Here is a 16364-nt window from a genome sequence, read left to right as displayed (position 1 = left end):
GAAGGAACATAAATTTTTTTAATTCTACGTAGGCTAGTTAAAAATGCAAATAAAAGAGTAGTTTCCATATAGAATGTGCCAAGTTGAAGGTATTCCTGGGTATTCAGTGAATTGACAAAATTCTTTAAAAAGGAATGACTGGAGTTTCAAAACTATGTAAAATATCAAAACAGTTCATTTTTCTCTTTGAAATATATAAGTTAGCTGTTTGTTCCTTAGATTTTTAGAAGATCCATACATGAAAGAACAGACATTTATAAGTTTATGTGGTTTGGTAAGTACTTACCCCTAAACATTATAATCAAATAGAAACCACAGTCGAATGTGTAGCCTCAATGAGAATTTGTTTTCCTCTGAGTGTTTCGGTTTGATCTGACATTAGGATTTGATTTTGCAGCTGTTACTAGAATTGTTCCTCACAGGTTTGTTTCAACTTCCATGAACATAGGGGACAGAGCAGAAGCAGTGCTCTGCTGCTCAAGGCAGCAGCAATGCCATCCTCTCAGAAGAACCCCTTAGTTTTTAAATTAGTAACTTACCTGTAGCAACTGTGGGCCAACCTGAAATCACCACTGATTATTCATTTAAATAGTGGTGTCACTGCCAAACAGCCAAGTGACAGTTACATGCTTACTTAGCGTCCTCAAAATAAGGAGAGCAAAATAAGCATTTTCACATGGACATAAAATTTCAGAAACCCCTCATTTTAGACCTCCAGAAAAACAACTTAGACCTCTTAGGGAATTTCAAAAACACTCATTTCTTTAAAGGATTATAGCATAACAAGCAATAGCTTTTTAGCATTTATGATGTCTGATAACCCAGTGGAGATGGGGTGTGGGGCCTGCTTCCAGCTTATGTCTTACAGGTTCCCATCCTTCACAGGTGGGTGTCGGTGAATGTGGTGTGTTCCTTAGTCACAGAGCTGAAACCCTTGATGGCATTCATCAGGTCCTCTTCATCCACATACTGAAAAGACACCAGTCATCACTGGTTAGGATATTTGCTGGCAATAGTGTTACACAAAATGTGTATCTTTTGAGCATTAAAGGTTAAGACATGGCACCATGGAAGCCTCAGTTTTCTCATCCAAAAGTGGGGAGGTTTCATATGATTCAGTTCAGAATTTAAGCAGAAGAGCCAGAATGCAAGCTATTGTGCTTCATTGTGTCCTATCTTCTTATTGTATTTTTTTATCGAATAGGGTTAGTAATACTGATTATAATGTTAATAGGGAACAGATAATTTGCCACATATGGATATCTTAAAAAGCTTTCACTGAATTGCTTTGCATACTGCCTATTGGTCAAAAGTAAGCAAAAATGTCAGCATAGTACATTAGAATGGGGGCACTGTAATCAGTGCTTTTAAGATCCCCAGTTCCAAAAAAATTACTATTAGATGTGTGTCCTTGGGTAAGAGCACACATGCATCTAGCCCTCAATGTAATATATTGAACTATATGAAATCGCCACTTTGTATGTCAAATATGATCAATTAACAGTTCTTTGTTTCAACCTAATAGTATTCCTGACATAGAAACGTCACATCTGAAATGGAGTCATGGAATTCAGTAGTCATCACAACTTCAAATAGGCCCATGATTTTAAAGTCCTTACTATATATCATCATTCTAACAAACCAGAAGGACTATGAATTTGATTTTTTGTGTGTGTGTGATTGAAATCTGGAGCCATGAAAGTTTATTTCTTGCCATTAGTTAAGGAAGTCTTTATGAAAAGCATCAACTTTTCAGTGAAGGAAAAGTGAGAATTAGGGGGAGAGAGAGGTGAGTGAGAGTTCAAATTTAGAAGCAGAGCTAGGGACTCAAAAAAGTATTAGATAATGAGGTTAACTTTTTGTATCCCCTGGGCCAAAATTATGAAAAGTGAAGTTCATACATACCTATGCTCATATTTATCATGATTTTCTGAGTTTTTTTAAAAGAAACTATAGATCCTATTGAGAGACTCTCTTTCTCTAACCATAAACCAGAAGGAAAATACATATCTTTTTTTTCCTTTGTAAAATAGGAGATTGTACTTTATGCCTCATTTAGGCCTGTTACAGTGTGTTCAGTCATGTCCTGCCCAAGTTAATGAAGTAGAACCTGTTCATCTCTTCACTTATACATGAATGTATTTTTTGAGCCTCCATTGTGTGCCAAAAGACAGTTTCTACCCCACTACTCAAGCAGGTAAACATGTCATTACAAAATAATTGGGTAAGTGGTCAGAGGGATGAAGTGAGTGTCCTGGAGATCATCATTCTGCAGGGTACAGGAAACCATGCCACCTCTTTATCAACATACTTGTGTTTAACAGAGGCTCCTGATGAGGAAATGACTCACCAGTCCGCTGTCATGGCCCATGATGGTTCCCCACAGCGAGTCGTCTATCAAGACCTTCTTGTCTTGAATGTTCATGAGTTGGCTGACACTCCGGTGGAGAGACCCTTGGGGATAGGTCTGACTGACTTGACTCTGACTTGGGATGCGCAGAACAGACAGGCTTCGGTTGCTCCTGATGCTCACAGGTGTCCCAGACCGGGGGATTTTGGTATCAGCTAAACCCTGAAGAGAAAGTTGTTGTTGGTGACTAAGGTCTAAAGAAAATGGGCTTTAAGCAAGATAGAAAATCATTGTCAATGAAGGGAACACTGTCTCCATATCCTACAAAATTGAGAACATCAGGAATACTGTAGCCCACAACTTCCTGGTAAAGTGAGATAATAAGCTAATGGTCTTATTAGATAGCTGGTGTCCTTGGTGCCTCCAAGAGCTCATGTACTGGCAGAGGCACTGGCTCTGTTCCCCTGTGGACAGGGCTGCTACATTGCAAAGCAGTAGAGTGGGGCTGAGGGGTAGCAAGGTAAGCTCTTCATGGCCGTCAGCACAGAGCCTCCTCGACAACTTCCCTTCCCCAGAGGAAAGAGCAGTATTCTCTCATGGTCACTCACTAAGTGAGCACGGTTGTATTTCACTTTAAAATTCCTGGATTTATGTACAGAAATTGACTCCTCCCTCCCTCCCTCTTTTCTCATCCCACCTTGTTCCCCTTGTTGCAGCCTCCAAAATAAAGACCCAAAACACATCAGAAAGAAAAGCAGTCTAGGATTAGGTTCTAGAATGTGCCGTTAAGAAATGTAGCTGCTCTAAACATCTGAGGGTTCTGATTGAGCTGATTTAACCAAACTGTTCAGCTATCATCGTGCAGTTGACACACCATGCAGAGATCATGCATTATGCAGCACACAGAGGTACCTCAAAGTGCATAGTGTAACTTTTTAGGGTAACATTGCTTGACACATCAGATACATCGGCCACAGAGTCAAACTGAAAACAAAAGTGGAGTATCAGTCTGTGGAACATTTAAAAGCAAATTCTATGGAGGGAAGAATCAAGATGGGGGAATAAAACGACTTTGGGTCTCACCTCCTCCCACAAGTGCATCAGAAATACATCTACATGTGGATGGATTCTCACGTGATACCTTACTGAATGATAGCAGTAGATATAGACACCCAGAAGTGCAAGAAAGAACTCCACATAACCAAGGGAAAAAGGAATTGGGATGGGACCTGGCCCCTGGGAAGGAGCCGTGGAAGAGGAAACTGTTCCTGCGCCCTGGGAAGCCCCTTCACTGGCCAGGAGGTCAGTCTGGACAGAAAGGGAGCTTCTGAGACTCGGAAGAGCGTGTACTGACTGGTGCTCTGGCTATGGTGGCAGCAGGCAGAAGACAGAGAGACTAGCAAAGAGGATTGGTGCTACGTTGCTGCAGTACGCAGCCCAAGATGCCTGTACGTGCAAGGGCTGGGTGCTGAAACGTGGGGTTCAGGACGGACCCAGGGAGAGCACAGGTTGGCTACACAGAGACAGCCTGAAGGGGCTAAAGTGTGATTGTATGCAGAAAAATCCTGGGCCCACCACAGCAGCAAAGTACCATTGCTAAAGGCCATGTGAAGGGGTGGGCACGGCCTGCCATAACAGCCTCTTTCATCAAGCTGCCTCTAAGAGCTCTGGGAGCAGGACAGTAGGTGTTCCCATGCCTGGCACCATTCTGGCCTCAGCAGCTATGGGCTTTGTGGCATGTACACATGGGTGGGGCTGGGAGGCTTCCACAGCTCCCATGATGGCTCCAGGTATGTGACCACTGTGGTCCTGGCACCCGACTTCAGTGGATTGGCACCTAAGGATCTGTGCTGGTGGCCTTGCAACCACAGTGCCTGAGGGACACCAGGGCCAAACGACTGCATTCCCAGTGGAGGCGGTGCCAAGGGTATTGCCAACAGTTCTGTGAGCCTGTATAGGTGACACCACAAGATGCACCCCACAGTAGACAGCTCCAGTGAGGGAATACCCCAGCCAAAGCGCCTCTCCCAGCAGGAGCTCTCCAGTTCTGTCTACCTCTCACTGAAGCTCAGAAATGGGACCAAGGGCTTCTACTCCAACAACTCAGGAGCAGGCCCTGCCCCTGACATGCAGTGACAACACAGAGCAAAGAAGAGGCCCACTAAATGTGTGAAGGCAGGATTAGAACAAAAATGTTTACAGTTTGTAAGGAAACACAAAAGATGCTGAATAACCAAAGCAATCTTGAGAAAGAAAAATGAAGCTGGAGGAATCAGACTCCCTGACTTCAGACTATACTACAGTAATCCAGAGTATGGTACAAACAAAAACAAATATAGATCAATGGAACAGCATAGAAAGTTCAGAAATACACCCAGGCACCTGTGGTTACCTAGTCTATGGCAAAGGAGGCAAGAATATACAGTGGAGAAAAGAGTTTCTTCAATAAGTGGTGCTGGGAAAACCGGACAGCTTCAAGTAAAAGAATGAAATTAGAACACTCTCCTAAGACCATACCCTAAAATAAACTCAAATGGATTCAAGACCTAAATGTAAGACCAGACACTATAAAGGAAAACATAGGAAAAACACTCACTGACATAAAGCACAGGAAGATCTTTTCTGACCCACCTCTTAGAGTGATGAAAACAAAAATAATAGAATAGGTAATAAAAGATACTCCTTACAAATGGCTTCACAGGCAAATTCTACCAAACATACAAAGAAAAATTTAATAAAACACTGATCCTTCTCTAACTCTTCCAAAAGACTGCAGAGAAGGGAACATTCTGAGAGACATTCAATTAAGCCACCATCACCCTGATACCAAAACTAGACAAAGACACCACCAAAAAGAAAATTACAGGCCAATATCATTGGTGAATATAGATGCAAAAGTTCTCAACAAAATATTAGCAAACAGAGTCCAACAATACATAAAAAAGATCAAACACCATGAACACCTTGGATTCATGCTAAAGTCACAAGGATGGTTCAACATATGTAAATCAATCCAGGTAATACACCACATCAGAAAAGACAAACACCACATGATCATGTTAATAGATACAGAAAAATCATTTGATAAAAGTTATCATCCATTTATGATTAAAAAAACTCTAGAAAGTGGGCACAGAGGGAACCAATCTCAACATAATAAGGCCATATATGACAAATCCATAGCAAACATCATTCTCAATGGTGAAAAACTGAAAGTGTTTCCTCTAAGATCAGGAAAAGACAAGGATGTCCACTCTCGCCACTATTATTGAACACATTTTTTGAAAGTCCTAGTCACAGCAATCAGAGAAGAAAAAGAAATGAAGAGAATCCAAGTTGGAAAAGAGGAGGCAAAACTGTCACTGTTTGCAAAGGGCATGATACTATATATAGAAAATTTCAAAGGTGCCACCAGAAAACTTTTAGAACCTATTAATGAATTTGATAAAGTTGCAGGATACAAAATTAATACATAGAAATCTCTTGCATTCCTATACACTAACAATGCAAGATCGGAGAGAGAAATTCAGGAAACAACCCCATTTACCACTGCATCAAAAAGAATGAAATACCCAGGAATAAACCTATCTAAGGAAGCAATGGACTCAGGAAACTATGATAATGATGAAAGAAAGATGACTTAAACAGATGGAGAGATACAGCATATCCTTGGCTTAGAAGAATCAATATTGTGAAATGACTATACAACCCAAAGCAGTCTACAGATGTAATGCAATCCCTATCAAACTACCAATGGCATTTTTCAAAGAACTAGAACCCAAAATTTTTGAATTTATATAGAAACACAAAAGATCCTGAATAGCCAAAGCATCTTGAGAAAGAAAGATGGAGCTGGAGGAATCAGGGTCCCCGACTTTACACTATACTACAAAACTACAGTAATCAAAACTGTACACTTCGGGCACAAAAACAGAAATATGGATCAATGGTACAGGATAGAGCCTATGAATAAACCCGTGCACCTATCATCTCCTATCTATGACGAGAGGGGAGAATATACCAATGAGAAAAGATGGTTACTTCAATAAGTGGTGCTAAGAAAAAATGGGCAGCTACAAGTGAAAGAATGAAATTAGGACAATTCCTAAGACCATACATGAAAATAACTCAAAACGCATTAAAGACCTAAATGTAAGTCCAGACACTATAAAAATCTTGGTGGAAAGTATAGGCAGAACATTCTTTGAGATAAGCAAGAATCTTTTCATATATGCAGCAAGATATTTTCATATATACCTCCCAGAGTAAGGTAAATAAAAACAAACAAATGAGATGTAATTAAACTAAAAAAGTTTTGCACAGCAAAGGAAACCACTGAAATCAAAAAGACAAACCACAGAATGGGAAAAAATATTTGCAAACCATGTGACCAGAAAGGGATTAATCTCCAAAGGATATGAACAGCTCATATAGCTCAATAAAAAAAACAATCAAAATATGGACAGAATATCCAAACAGACACGTCTCTACAGGAGACATCTAGGTGACCAAAAAAACATGAAGAGATGCTCAATATCACTAATTATTAATTGACTATGACTATTACTAATTGACAAATGAAAATAAAAACTACAATGAAGTATCACCTCACAGCAGTCAGAATGGCCATCATCAAAAAGTCTGTGAACAATAAATGCTTGATACATTGTGGAGAAAGGGGAACCCTCTTACTCCTGCTGGTGGGAATGCAAATTGGTACAGCCACGATGGAGAACAGGATGGAGGTTCCTTAAGAAACTAGAACTACCATATGATCCAGGATTCACACACCTGGGCATTTATTAGAGAAAACCATACTAGGAAAAAGTAAATGCAGACCAATGTTCATTGAAGCACTGTTTACAACAGCCAGGACATGGAAGCAATCTGAATATCCATCAACATATGTGGTATATATACATAATGGAATATTACTCAGCCATTAAAGAAGGAAATGATGCCATTTAAAGGAACATGGATGGACCTAGAAATCATTATACTAAGGGAAGTAAGCTAACAGACAAATATCATATAATACCACTTATATGTGGAATCTAATCATTATACGAATGAACTTAGAAACAGACTCACAGACTTAGAAAAGAAAACAAACTTATGGTTACAAAAGGGAAAATTATGGGTAGGAATAAATTAGGAGGTTATGATTAACATATATGTACTACTATGTATAAAACAGATAATCAACAAGGACCTAATATATATAGCACAGGGAACTCAATGTAATACTCCATAATAACCTATTTGGGAAAAGAATCTGAAACAGCATTAATATATGTACTGTTGTTTTTCAGTCACCCAGTCGTAGCCAACTCTTTGTGACCCCATGGACTGCAGCACACCAGGCCTCCCTGTCCCTCATCATCTCCTGAAGTTTGCCCAAATTCATGTCCATTGCATTGGTGATGCCATCCAGCCATCTCACTGACACGCTATTCTTCTGTCCTCAATGTTTCCCAACATCAGGGATTTTTCCAATGAGTTGGCTGTTCGCATTAGGTGACCAAAATATCAGCATCAGCATCAGTCCTTACAATGAATATTCAGGGTTGATTTCCTTTAAAATTGACTGGTTTGATCTCCAAGGAACTCTCAGGAGTCTTCTCCAGTTCAAAGGCATCAATTCTTTGGTGCTCTGCCCTCTTTACAGTCCAGCTCTCACAACTGTATGTGACCATTGGGAAGACCATAGTCTTGACTATACAGACCTATGTTGCAGAGTGATGTCTCTGTTTTTCAACACACTGTCTAGGTTTGTCATGGCTTTCCTGCCAAAAGGCAATCGTCTTCTGATTTCATGGCTGCAGTCACCATCTGCAGTGATTTTAGACCCCAAGAAGAGGAAATCGGTCACTGCTTCCACCTTTTCCCCTTCTATTAGCCATGAAGTGATGGGATTGGATGTCATGATCTTAGATTTTTTAATATTTATTTTTAAGCCAGCTTTTCCACTCCCCTCCTTCACCTGCATCAAGAGGTTCTTTAGTGCCTCTTTGCTTTCTGCCATTAGAGTGGTATCTGCATATCTGAGGTTGTTAATGTTTCTCCCATCTATCATGATTCCAGCTTGTAACTCATCCAGCCTGGCATTTCTCATGATGTGCTCAGCGTGTAAGTTAAACAGGGTGACAACAGACAGCCCTGTCATACTTCTTTCTCAATCCTAAACCAATCAGTTGTTACATACAGGGTTCTAACAGTTGCTTCTTGACCTGCATACAGGTTTCTCAGGAGACAGGTAAGATGGTCTGGTATTCCCATCCCTTTAAGAGCTTTCCACAGTTTGTTATGATCCACACAGTGAAAGACCTTAGTGTAGTTCATGAAACAGAGGTAGATGTCTTTCCGGAATTCCCTTTCTTTCTCTATGATCCAGCGAATGTTGGCACTATGTACTGTGTATAACTAAATCACTTTGCTGTATAGCTAAAACTAACACATCAATGTAAATCAAACTATACTTCAGTATAAAATAAACTATTTTAAAATAAATAAGGAAAATAAAAACTTTTCTGTGAAAGACACAAAAAATAAGTTAAAAATACATTGAGGCAAATGACAATGAAAACACAACCATACAAAATCTGTGTAACGCAGCAAAAGCAGTTCTGGTGAGATGGAAGTTCATAACTATACAGAATTTCTTTAAGAACAAGAAAAATCTCTAACAAACAACTTAACCCACCACCTAAGACAATTGGGACAGGAAGAAACAAAACCTAAAGTCAGCAGAAACAAGCAGATAAAAAAGGTTAGATAGGAAATAAATAAATTAGAGATTTTAAAGGTATAGGAAATAAAAGAGATGCAAAGAAAGTAAATAAGAAAAGGAAGAGGAGAAATGACAGCTGAAATGGCAAAAAACAAGAGAAAACTATGAAGAATTATTTGTCAACAAATTCAACAACATACAAGAAATGGACAAGTTTTGAGAAACACAGTGTGCCAAAACTGAAGTAAGAAGAAATAGATTACCTGAACAGACCAATCACTAGAAGTGAAACAGAATCTGTAATTTAAATGAAACTCCTTACAAACAAAACTCCAGGGCCAGATGTTTTCTCAGGCAATTCTACCAAACATAAAAAGAATAACATATCGATCCTTCCCAAACTCTTCCAAAAGTCTGAAGAGGAGGGAACACTCACAAAGGCATTCCATGACAATACCAACCCTGATACCACAACCTGTGAAAGTGAAAGTCACTCAGCCATGTCCAACTCTTTGTGATCCCACGGACTATACAGTTCATGGAATTTTCCAGGCCAGAATACTGAAGTGCATAGCCTTTCCCTTCTCCAGGGGATCTTCCCAACCCAGGGATCAAATCCAGGTCTCCTGCATTGCAGGTGGATTCTTTACCAGCTGAGCCACAAGGGAAGCCCAAGAATACTGTAGTGGATAGCCTATCCCTTCTCCAGTGTATCTTCCTGACCCAGGAACTGAACCAGGGTCTCCTCCATTGCCGGCAGATTTTTTACCAACTGAGCTATCAGGGAAGCCCCATCACAACTAAAGTCACTACCAAAAAAGATAATTATAGGTCAATATCATTGATGAATACAGATAGAAAAATTCTCAACAAAATATCAGCAAATCCAACAATACATAAAAGATATCATATACCATGAATAACTTGTATTCACCCCAGGGTCACAAGTATGGTCCAACAGGTGTAAATCAGTCAATGAAATATGACACATCAAAAAAGACAAACATCACATGATCATCTCAATAGAAAAAGCATTTGATAAAATTCATCACTCATTTAGGATAAAAGAACTCTCCAGAAAGTGGGCACAGAGGGAACCAGTATCAACATAATAAGACCATATTTGGCAGATGCTCAGCAAATATAATTTTCAATGGTGAAAAACTAAAAGCATTTCTTCTAAGATCAGGAAAAGACAAGGATGTCCACTCTTGCCACTATTATTCAATGTACTTTTGAAAGTCCTAGCCATGGCAATCAGAGAAGAAAAAGGAAAAGAATCCTAATTGGAAAAGAAGAAATAAAACTGTCACTGTTTGCAGGTGATATGATATTATATGTACAGAATTCTAAAGATGCCATCAGAAACTTTTTAGAGCCCAAGGAATTTGGTAAAGTGGCAGGATACAAAATTAATACAAAGAAATCTCTTGCCTTCCTATACACTAACAATGAAAGATCAGAAAGAGAAATTCAGGAAACAATCCCATTTACCACTGCCTCAAAAAGAATAAAATAACTAGGAGTAAACCTATCTAAGGAAGCAAGAGACTTGTACTCAGAAAACTGTAAAATTTTGATGAAAGAAATCAAAGACGGCACAAAGAGATGGAGAGATATAATATAGCATTGGATTAGAAAAATCAATATTGTGAAAATGACTATACTACCCAAAGCAATCTATAGATACAATGCAATTCCTATCAAATCATCAATGGCATTTTTCACAGAACCAGAATAAAATCAAGACCCCAAATAACCAAAGTAACATAAGAAAGAAAAATGGAGCTGGAGAAATCAGGCTATCTGACTTTACACTATACTACAAAAACTATAGTAAACAATACAGTACAGTATTGGAACAAAAACAGAAATGTATATCAATGGTACAGGATTGAATGTCCAGAAATAAACCCAGGCACCTTCTGTCACCTATTCTATGACAAATAAGGCGAGGACATACAATGGAGAAAAGATAATTTCTTCAGTAAGTGGTGCTGGGAAAAGTGGACAGCCACAAGTAAAAGAATGAAATTAGAATACTTTCTAACATTATACACAAAAATAATTAAAAATGGATTAAAAACCCCAATGTAATTCCAGACACTATAAAACTCTTAAAGGAAAATACAGGCAGAACATTCTTTGACATAAACTGCAGTAAGATTTTTTCTGATATACCTTCTACAGTAAGGAAAATTAAAAACAAACAAATGAGACCTAATTGAACTTAAAAAGATTTGCACTGCAAAGGAAACCACTGACACAAAGACAGACCACAGAATGGGAGAAAAAATTTGCAAATGATGTGATCTACAAGGGGTTATTTCCAAAGTATATAAACAGCTCATGCAGCTCAATATTAAAAAAAAAAGCAACAACACACAATCAGAATATGGGCAGAAGGCCCAAATGGACATTTCTCTACAGAATACATACAGATGGCCAAAAAAACACATGAAAAGATGCTCAATATCAGTAATTATTAGAAAAATGTGAATCAAAAGTACAATGAGGTATCAGCTCACAACAGAAGGATGGCCATCATCAAAAAGTCTATGAACAATAAATGCTTGAGAGGGTGTGGAGAAAAGGGAACGCTCTTACCCTGTTGGTGGGAATATAAATTGTTGATAGTCACTATCGAGAACCACATGGAGTTTCCTTAAAAAATTTGAGCTACCATATAATCCAGCATTCCCATACCTGAGCATATATCCAGAGAAATTCATACTTGGAAGAGGTACACATGCCCCAGTGTTAACTGCAGCACTATATACAATAGCAATGATATGGAAGAAACCTGAATGTCCATTAAAAGATGAATGGACAAACATGCGGTACATACACATAATGGATTATTACTCAGTAATTAAGGAAATAATGCCATTTGAAGCAACATTGATGGATCTAGAAATCATCATACTAAGTGAAATAAGTCAAACAGAGAAAGGCAAATATCATATGATATCTTTTATATGTGGAATCTAAACACGGTATAAATGAACTTACTTACAAAAAAAGAAACAGACTCACAGACTTAGAAAACAAACTTATAGTTACAAAGGGGAAGTTATGGATAAATTAGGAGATTGTGAATAACATATACATACTACTATATATACAACAGATAATCAACAGGGACCTAATGTATAGCACAGAGAACTCTGCTTAATGTTTTGTAATAACCTATATGGGAAAAGAATCTGAAACAGCATTAATATATATATATGTACAACTAAAGGGTTTCCGAGGTATGGCAATGGTGAAGAATCCACCTACTAATGCAGGAAACACAGGAGAAAGTTTCAGTCCCCGGGGTTGGGAAGATCCCCTGGAGGAGGAAATGCAACCTTCCCATCAGGAAGTTTGCACAAGCCTCTTATCCTCACCCATCAGAGGGCAGACAGAAGAAATAAGAACTACAGTCTCACAGCCTCCAGAACAAAAACCACAATCACAGAAAGCTAACCAAAATAATCACATGGATCACTCCTTGTGTATTTCAATGAAGCTATGAGCCATGCAGTGCACAGCCACCCATGACAGATGGGTTATGGTGGAGAGTTCTGACAAAATGTGGTCCACTGGATAAGGGAATGGCAAACTACTTCAGTATCCTTGGCTTGAGAAACCCATGAACAGTATGAAAAGTCAGAAAGAAATAACATTGGAAGATAAGCACGCCAGGTTGGTGGGTGTCCAATATGTTATTCAGGAACAGCAGAGAAGTTGATTCAGAAAGAATGAAGAGGCTGAGCCAAAGTGGAAACAATGTTTAGTTGTGGACGTGTCTGTTGGTGAAAGTAAAGTCTAATGCTATAAAGAACAATATTACATAGGAACCTGGAATGTTAGGTCCATGGATCAAGGTAAATTGGATATGGTCAAGCAGGAGATAGGGTGTTTTTGTCTGGGTGCAGCTACCTGGTCACACAGCCTGTGGCATAAGCCCTCTTGGAGGTCACCATTAACCCCCACCATTGAGCTGCTGAGCAGATGACGTACAATCTGCAGAACAATTATACCAAAGAAATTCTCTCACTGTTAAGAAAGTTCTAGGACCCACAACAGATCTCCCAACCTGGGGATCTGGCAAAGGGACTGAGAAACCCCAGGGCATTTGACTTTGGAGGCCAGTGGAATGTGATTACAGAACTTACACAGGACTGGGGAAACAGACACTTGGAAGGCATAGACAAAACCTTGTGTGCACCAGGACCCAAGAGAAGGGAGCAGTGACCCCATAACAGACTGGCCCAGACTTGCCTGTGAGTGTCCAGGAGTCTCCAGTGGAAGTGTGGGCCAGTGGTGGCCTGCTGCAGGGTATGGGGCACTGAGTGTAGCAGTGCATGCATGGGACCTTTTGAAGGAGGTTGTAATATCTTCATTACCTCCACCATAGTTTGGTCTCAGGTCAAACAATGGGGAGGGAACAGAGCTCCGCCCATCAATAGAAAATTGGATTAAAGATTTACTGAGCATGGCCCCACCCATCAGAACAAGACCCAGTATCCCCCACAGTCAGTCTCTCCCATCAGGAAGCTTCCATAAGCCTCTTATCCTTATCTGAATGAAAACCACAACCACAGAAAACTAATCCAACTGATCACATGGACCACAGCCTTGTCTAACTCAACTAAGCTATGAGCCATGCCTTGTGGAACCACCCAAGACAGACGGATCATGGCGGAGACTTCTGACCAAACGTGGTCCACTGGAGAAGGGAATGGCAAACCACTTCAGTATTCTTCTCTTGAGAACAACATGAATAGTATGAAAAGGCAAAAAGATATGACACTGAAAGATGAACTCCCCAGGTCAGTAGGTGCCCAATATGCTACTGGAGATCAGTGGAGAAATAACTCCAGAAAGAATGAAGAGATGGAGCCAAAGCAAAGACAATGCCCAGTTGTGGATGTGACTGGTGATGGAAGTAAAGTCCGATGCTGTAAAGAGCAATATTGCATAGGAACCTGGAATGTTAGGTCCATGAATCAACAAGGTAAATTAGAAGTGGTCAAACAGGAGATGCCAAGAGTGAACATTGGCAATTTAGGAGTCAGTGAACTAAAGTGGACTGGATGGGTGAATTTAATTCAGATAACCAATATGTCTACTAGTGTGGGCAAGAATCCCTTAGAAGAAATGGAGTAGCCTTCATAGTCAATAAGAGTCCAAAAGGCAGTACTTGGGTGCAATTTCAAAAATGACAGAATGTTCTCTGTTTCCAAGGCAAGCCATTCAATATCACAGTAATCCAAGTCTATGCCCCAACCAGTAATGCTGAAGAAGCTGAAATTGAGCGGTTCTATGAAGATCTACAAGACCCTCTGAAACTAACACCCCAAAAAGATGTCCTTTTCATCATAGGGGACTGGAATGCAAAGGTAGGAAGTCAAGAGATATCTGGAGTAACAGGCAAATTTGGCCTTGGAGTACAGAATGAAGCAGGGCAAAGGTTAATAGATTTGCCAAGAGAATGCTCTGGTCATAGCAAACACGCTCTTCCAACAACACAAGAGAAGACTCTACACATGGATGTCACCAGATGATCAATACTGAAATCAAATTGATTATATTCTTTGGAGCCAAAGATGGAGAAGCTCTATACAGTCAGCAAAACAAGACCAGGAGCAGATCATGAACTCCTCATCGCAAAATTCAGACTTAAACTGAAGAAAGTGGGGAAAACCACTAGACCACTCATGTATGACCTAAATCAAATCCCTTATGATTATACAGTGGAAGTGACAAATAGATTCAAGGGATTAGATCTGATAGACAGCGTGCCTGAGGAACTATGGACAGAGGTTTGTGACATTGTATAGGAGGCAGCGGTCAAGACCATCTCCAAGAAAAACAAATGCAAAAAGGCCAAACGATTGTCTGAGAAGACCTTACAAATAGCTGAGAAAAGAAGAGAAGCTAAGGGCAAAGGAGAAAATGAAAGATATACCCATTTGAATGTAGTGTTCCAAAGAACAGGAAGGAGAGATAAGAAAGCCTTTCTTAGTGATCATGCAAAGAAACAGAGGAATACAGTAGAATGAGAAAGACTAGAGATCTCTTCAAGAAAATTAGAGATACCAAGGGAACATGTCATGCAAAGATGGGCTCAATAAAAGACAGAAATGGCATGGACCTAGCAGAAGCAGAAGAAATTAAGAAGAGGTGGCAAGAATACACAGAAGAACTATACAAAAAAGATCTTCATGACCTAGATAACCATGATGATGTTGTGATCACTCACCTAGAGCCAGACATTCTGGAATGCGAAGTACAATGGGCTTTAGGAAGCATCACTACAAACAAAGCTAGTGGAGGTGATGGAATTCTAGTTGAGCTATTTCAAATCCTAAAAGATGATCCTAAAAGTGCTGCACTCAATATGCCAGAAAATCTGGAAAACTCAGCAAGTGGCCACAGGACTGAAAAAGGTCAGTTTTCATTCCAATCCCAAAGAAGGGCAATGCAAAAGGATTTTCAAACTACTGCACGATTGCACTCATCTCACACACTAGCAAAGTAATGCTCAAATTCTCCAAGTCAGGCTTCAAGAGTACGTGAACTGTGAACGTCCAGCTGTTCAAGATGGATTTAGAAAAGACAGAGGAACCAGAGATCAAATTGCCAACATCCATTGGATCATAGAAAAAGCAAGAGAATTCCAAAAAACATCTACTTCTGCTTTATTGGCTATGCCAAAGCCTTTGACTGTGTAGATCACAACAAACTGGAATATTCTTCAAGAGATGGGAATACTACCTGACCTGTCTCCTGAGAAATCTATAGGTAGGTCAAGAAGCAATAGTTAGAACTGGACATGGAACAACAGACTGATTCCAAATTGGGAAAGGAGTACGTCAAGGCTGTATACTGTCACCCTGCTTATTTAACTTATAGGCAGAGCACATCACGCCAAACGCTGGGCTGGATGAAGCACTAGCTGGAATCAGGATTGCCGGGAGAAATATCAATAACCTCAGATACACAGATGACACCACCCTTATGGCAGAAAGTGAAGAACTGAAGAGCCTCTTGATGAAAGTGAAAGAGGAGAGTGAAAAAATTGGCTTAAAACTCAACATTCAAAAAACTAAGATCATTGCATGCTGTCCCATCACTCCACAGCAAATAGATGGAGAAACAGTGGAAACAGTGTCTGACTTTATTTTTCTGGGCCCTAAAATCACTGCATATGGTGACTGCAGCCATGAAATTAAAAGACACTTGCTCTTTGGAAGAAAATTTATGACCAACCTAGACAGCATATTAAAAAGC

At 39.7% G+C, this 16364-nt stretch overlaps 1 protein-coding gene across 1 annotated transcript in view; it reads right to left on the bottom strand.

The window, feature by feature from the left end:
* Window positions 1–736: 736 nt before the first annotated feature.
* The window catches only part of USH2A (usherin), a 901466-nt gene continuing 885838 nt past the window's right edge, over window positions 737–16364 (bottom strand). The window contains exons 70-71 of the mRNA XM_081491700.1: window positions 2351–2572; window positions 737–969 (exon numbers count right to left, since the gene is read on the bottom strand). Of these exons, the coding sequence (XP_081347826.1) occupies window positions 880–969; window positions 2351–2572 (312 nt within the window). The 3' untranslated portion in view covers window positions 737–879. The remainder of the gene's footprint in view (window positions 970–2350; window positions 2573–16364) is intronic.

The sequence above is a fragment of the Giraffa tippelskirchi genome, chromosome 5, assembly GCF_054371585.1.
Source record: "Giraffa tippelskirchi isolate mGirTip1 chromosome 5, T2T-mGirTip1v1.2.pri, whole genome shotgun sequence".
Classification (NCBI taxonomy): domain Eukaryota; kingdom Metazoa; phylum Chordata; class Mammalia; order Artiodactyla; family Giraffidae; genus Giraffa; species Giraffa tippelskirchi.
The sequence above is the reverse complement of the archived record's forward strand: the minus strand, read 5'-3'. Positions and strand labels throughout refer to the sequence as shown.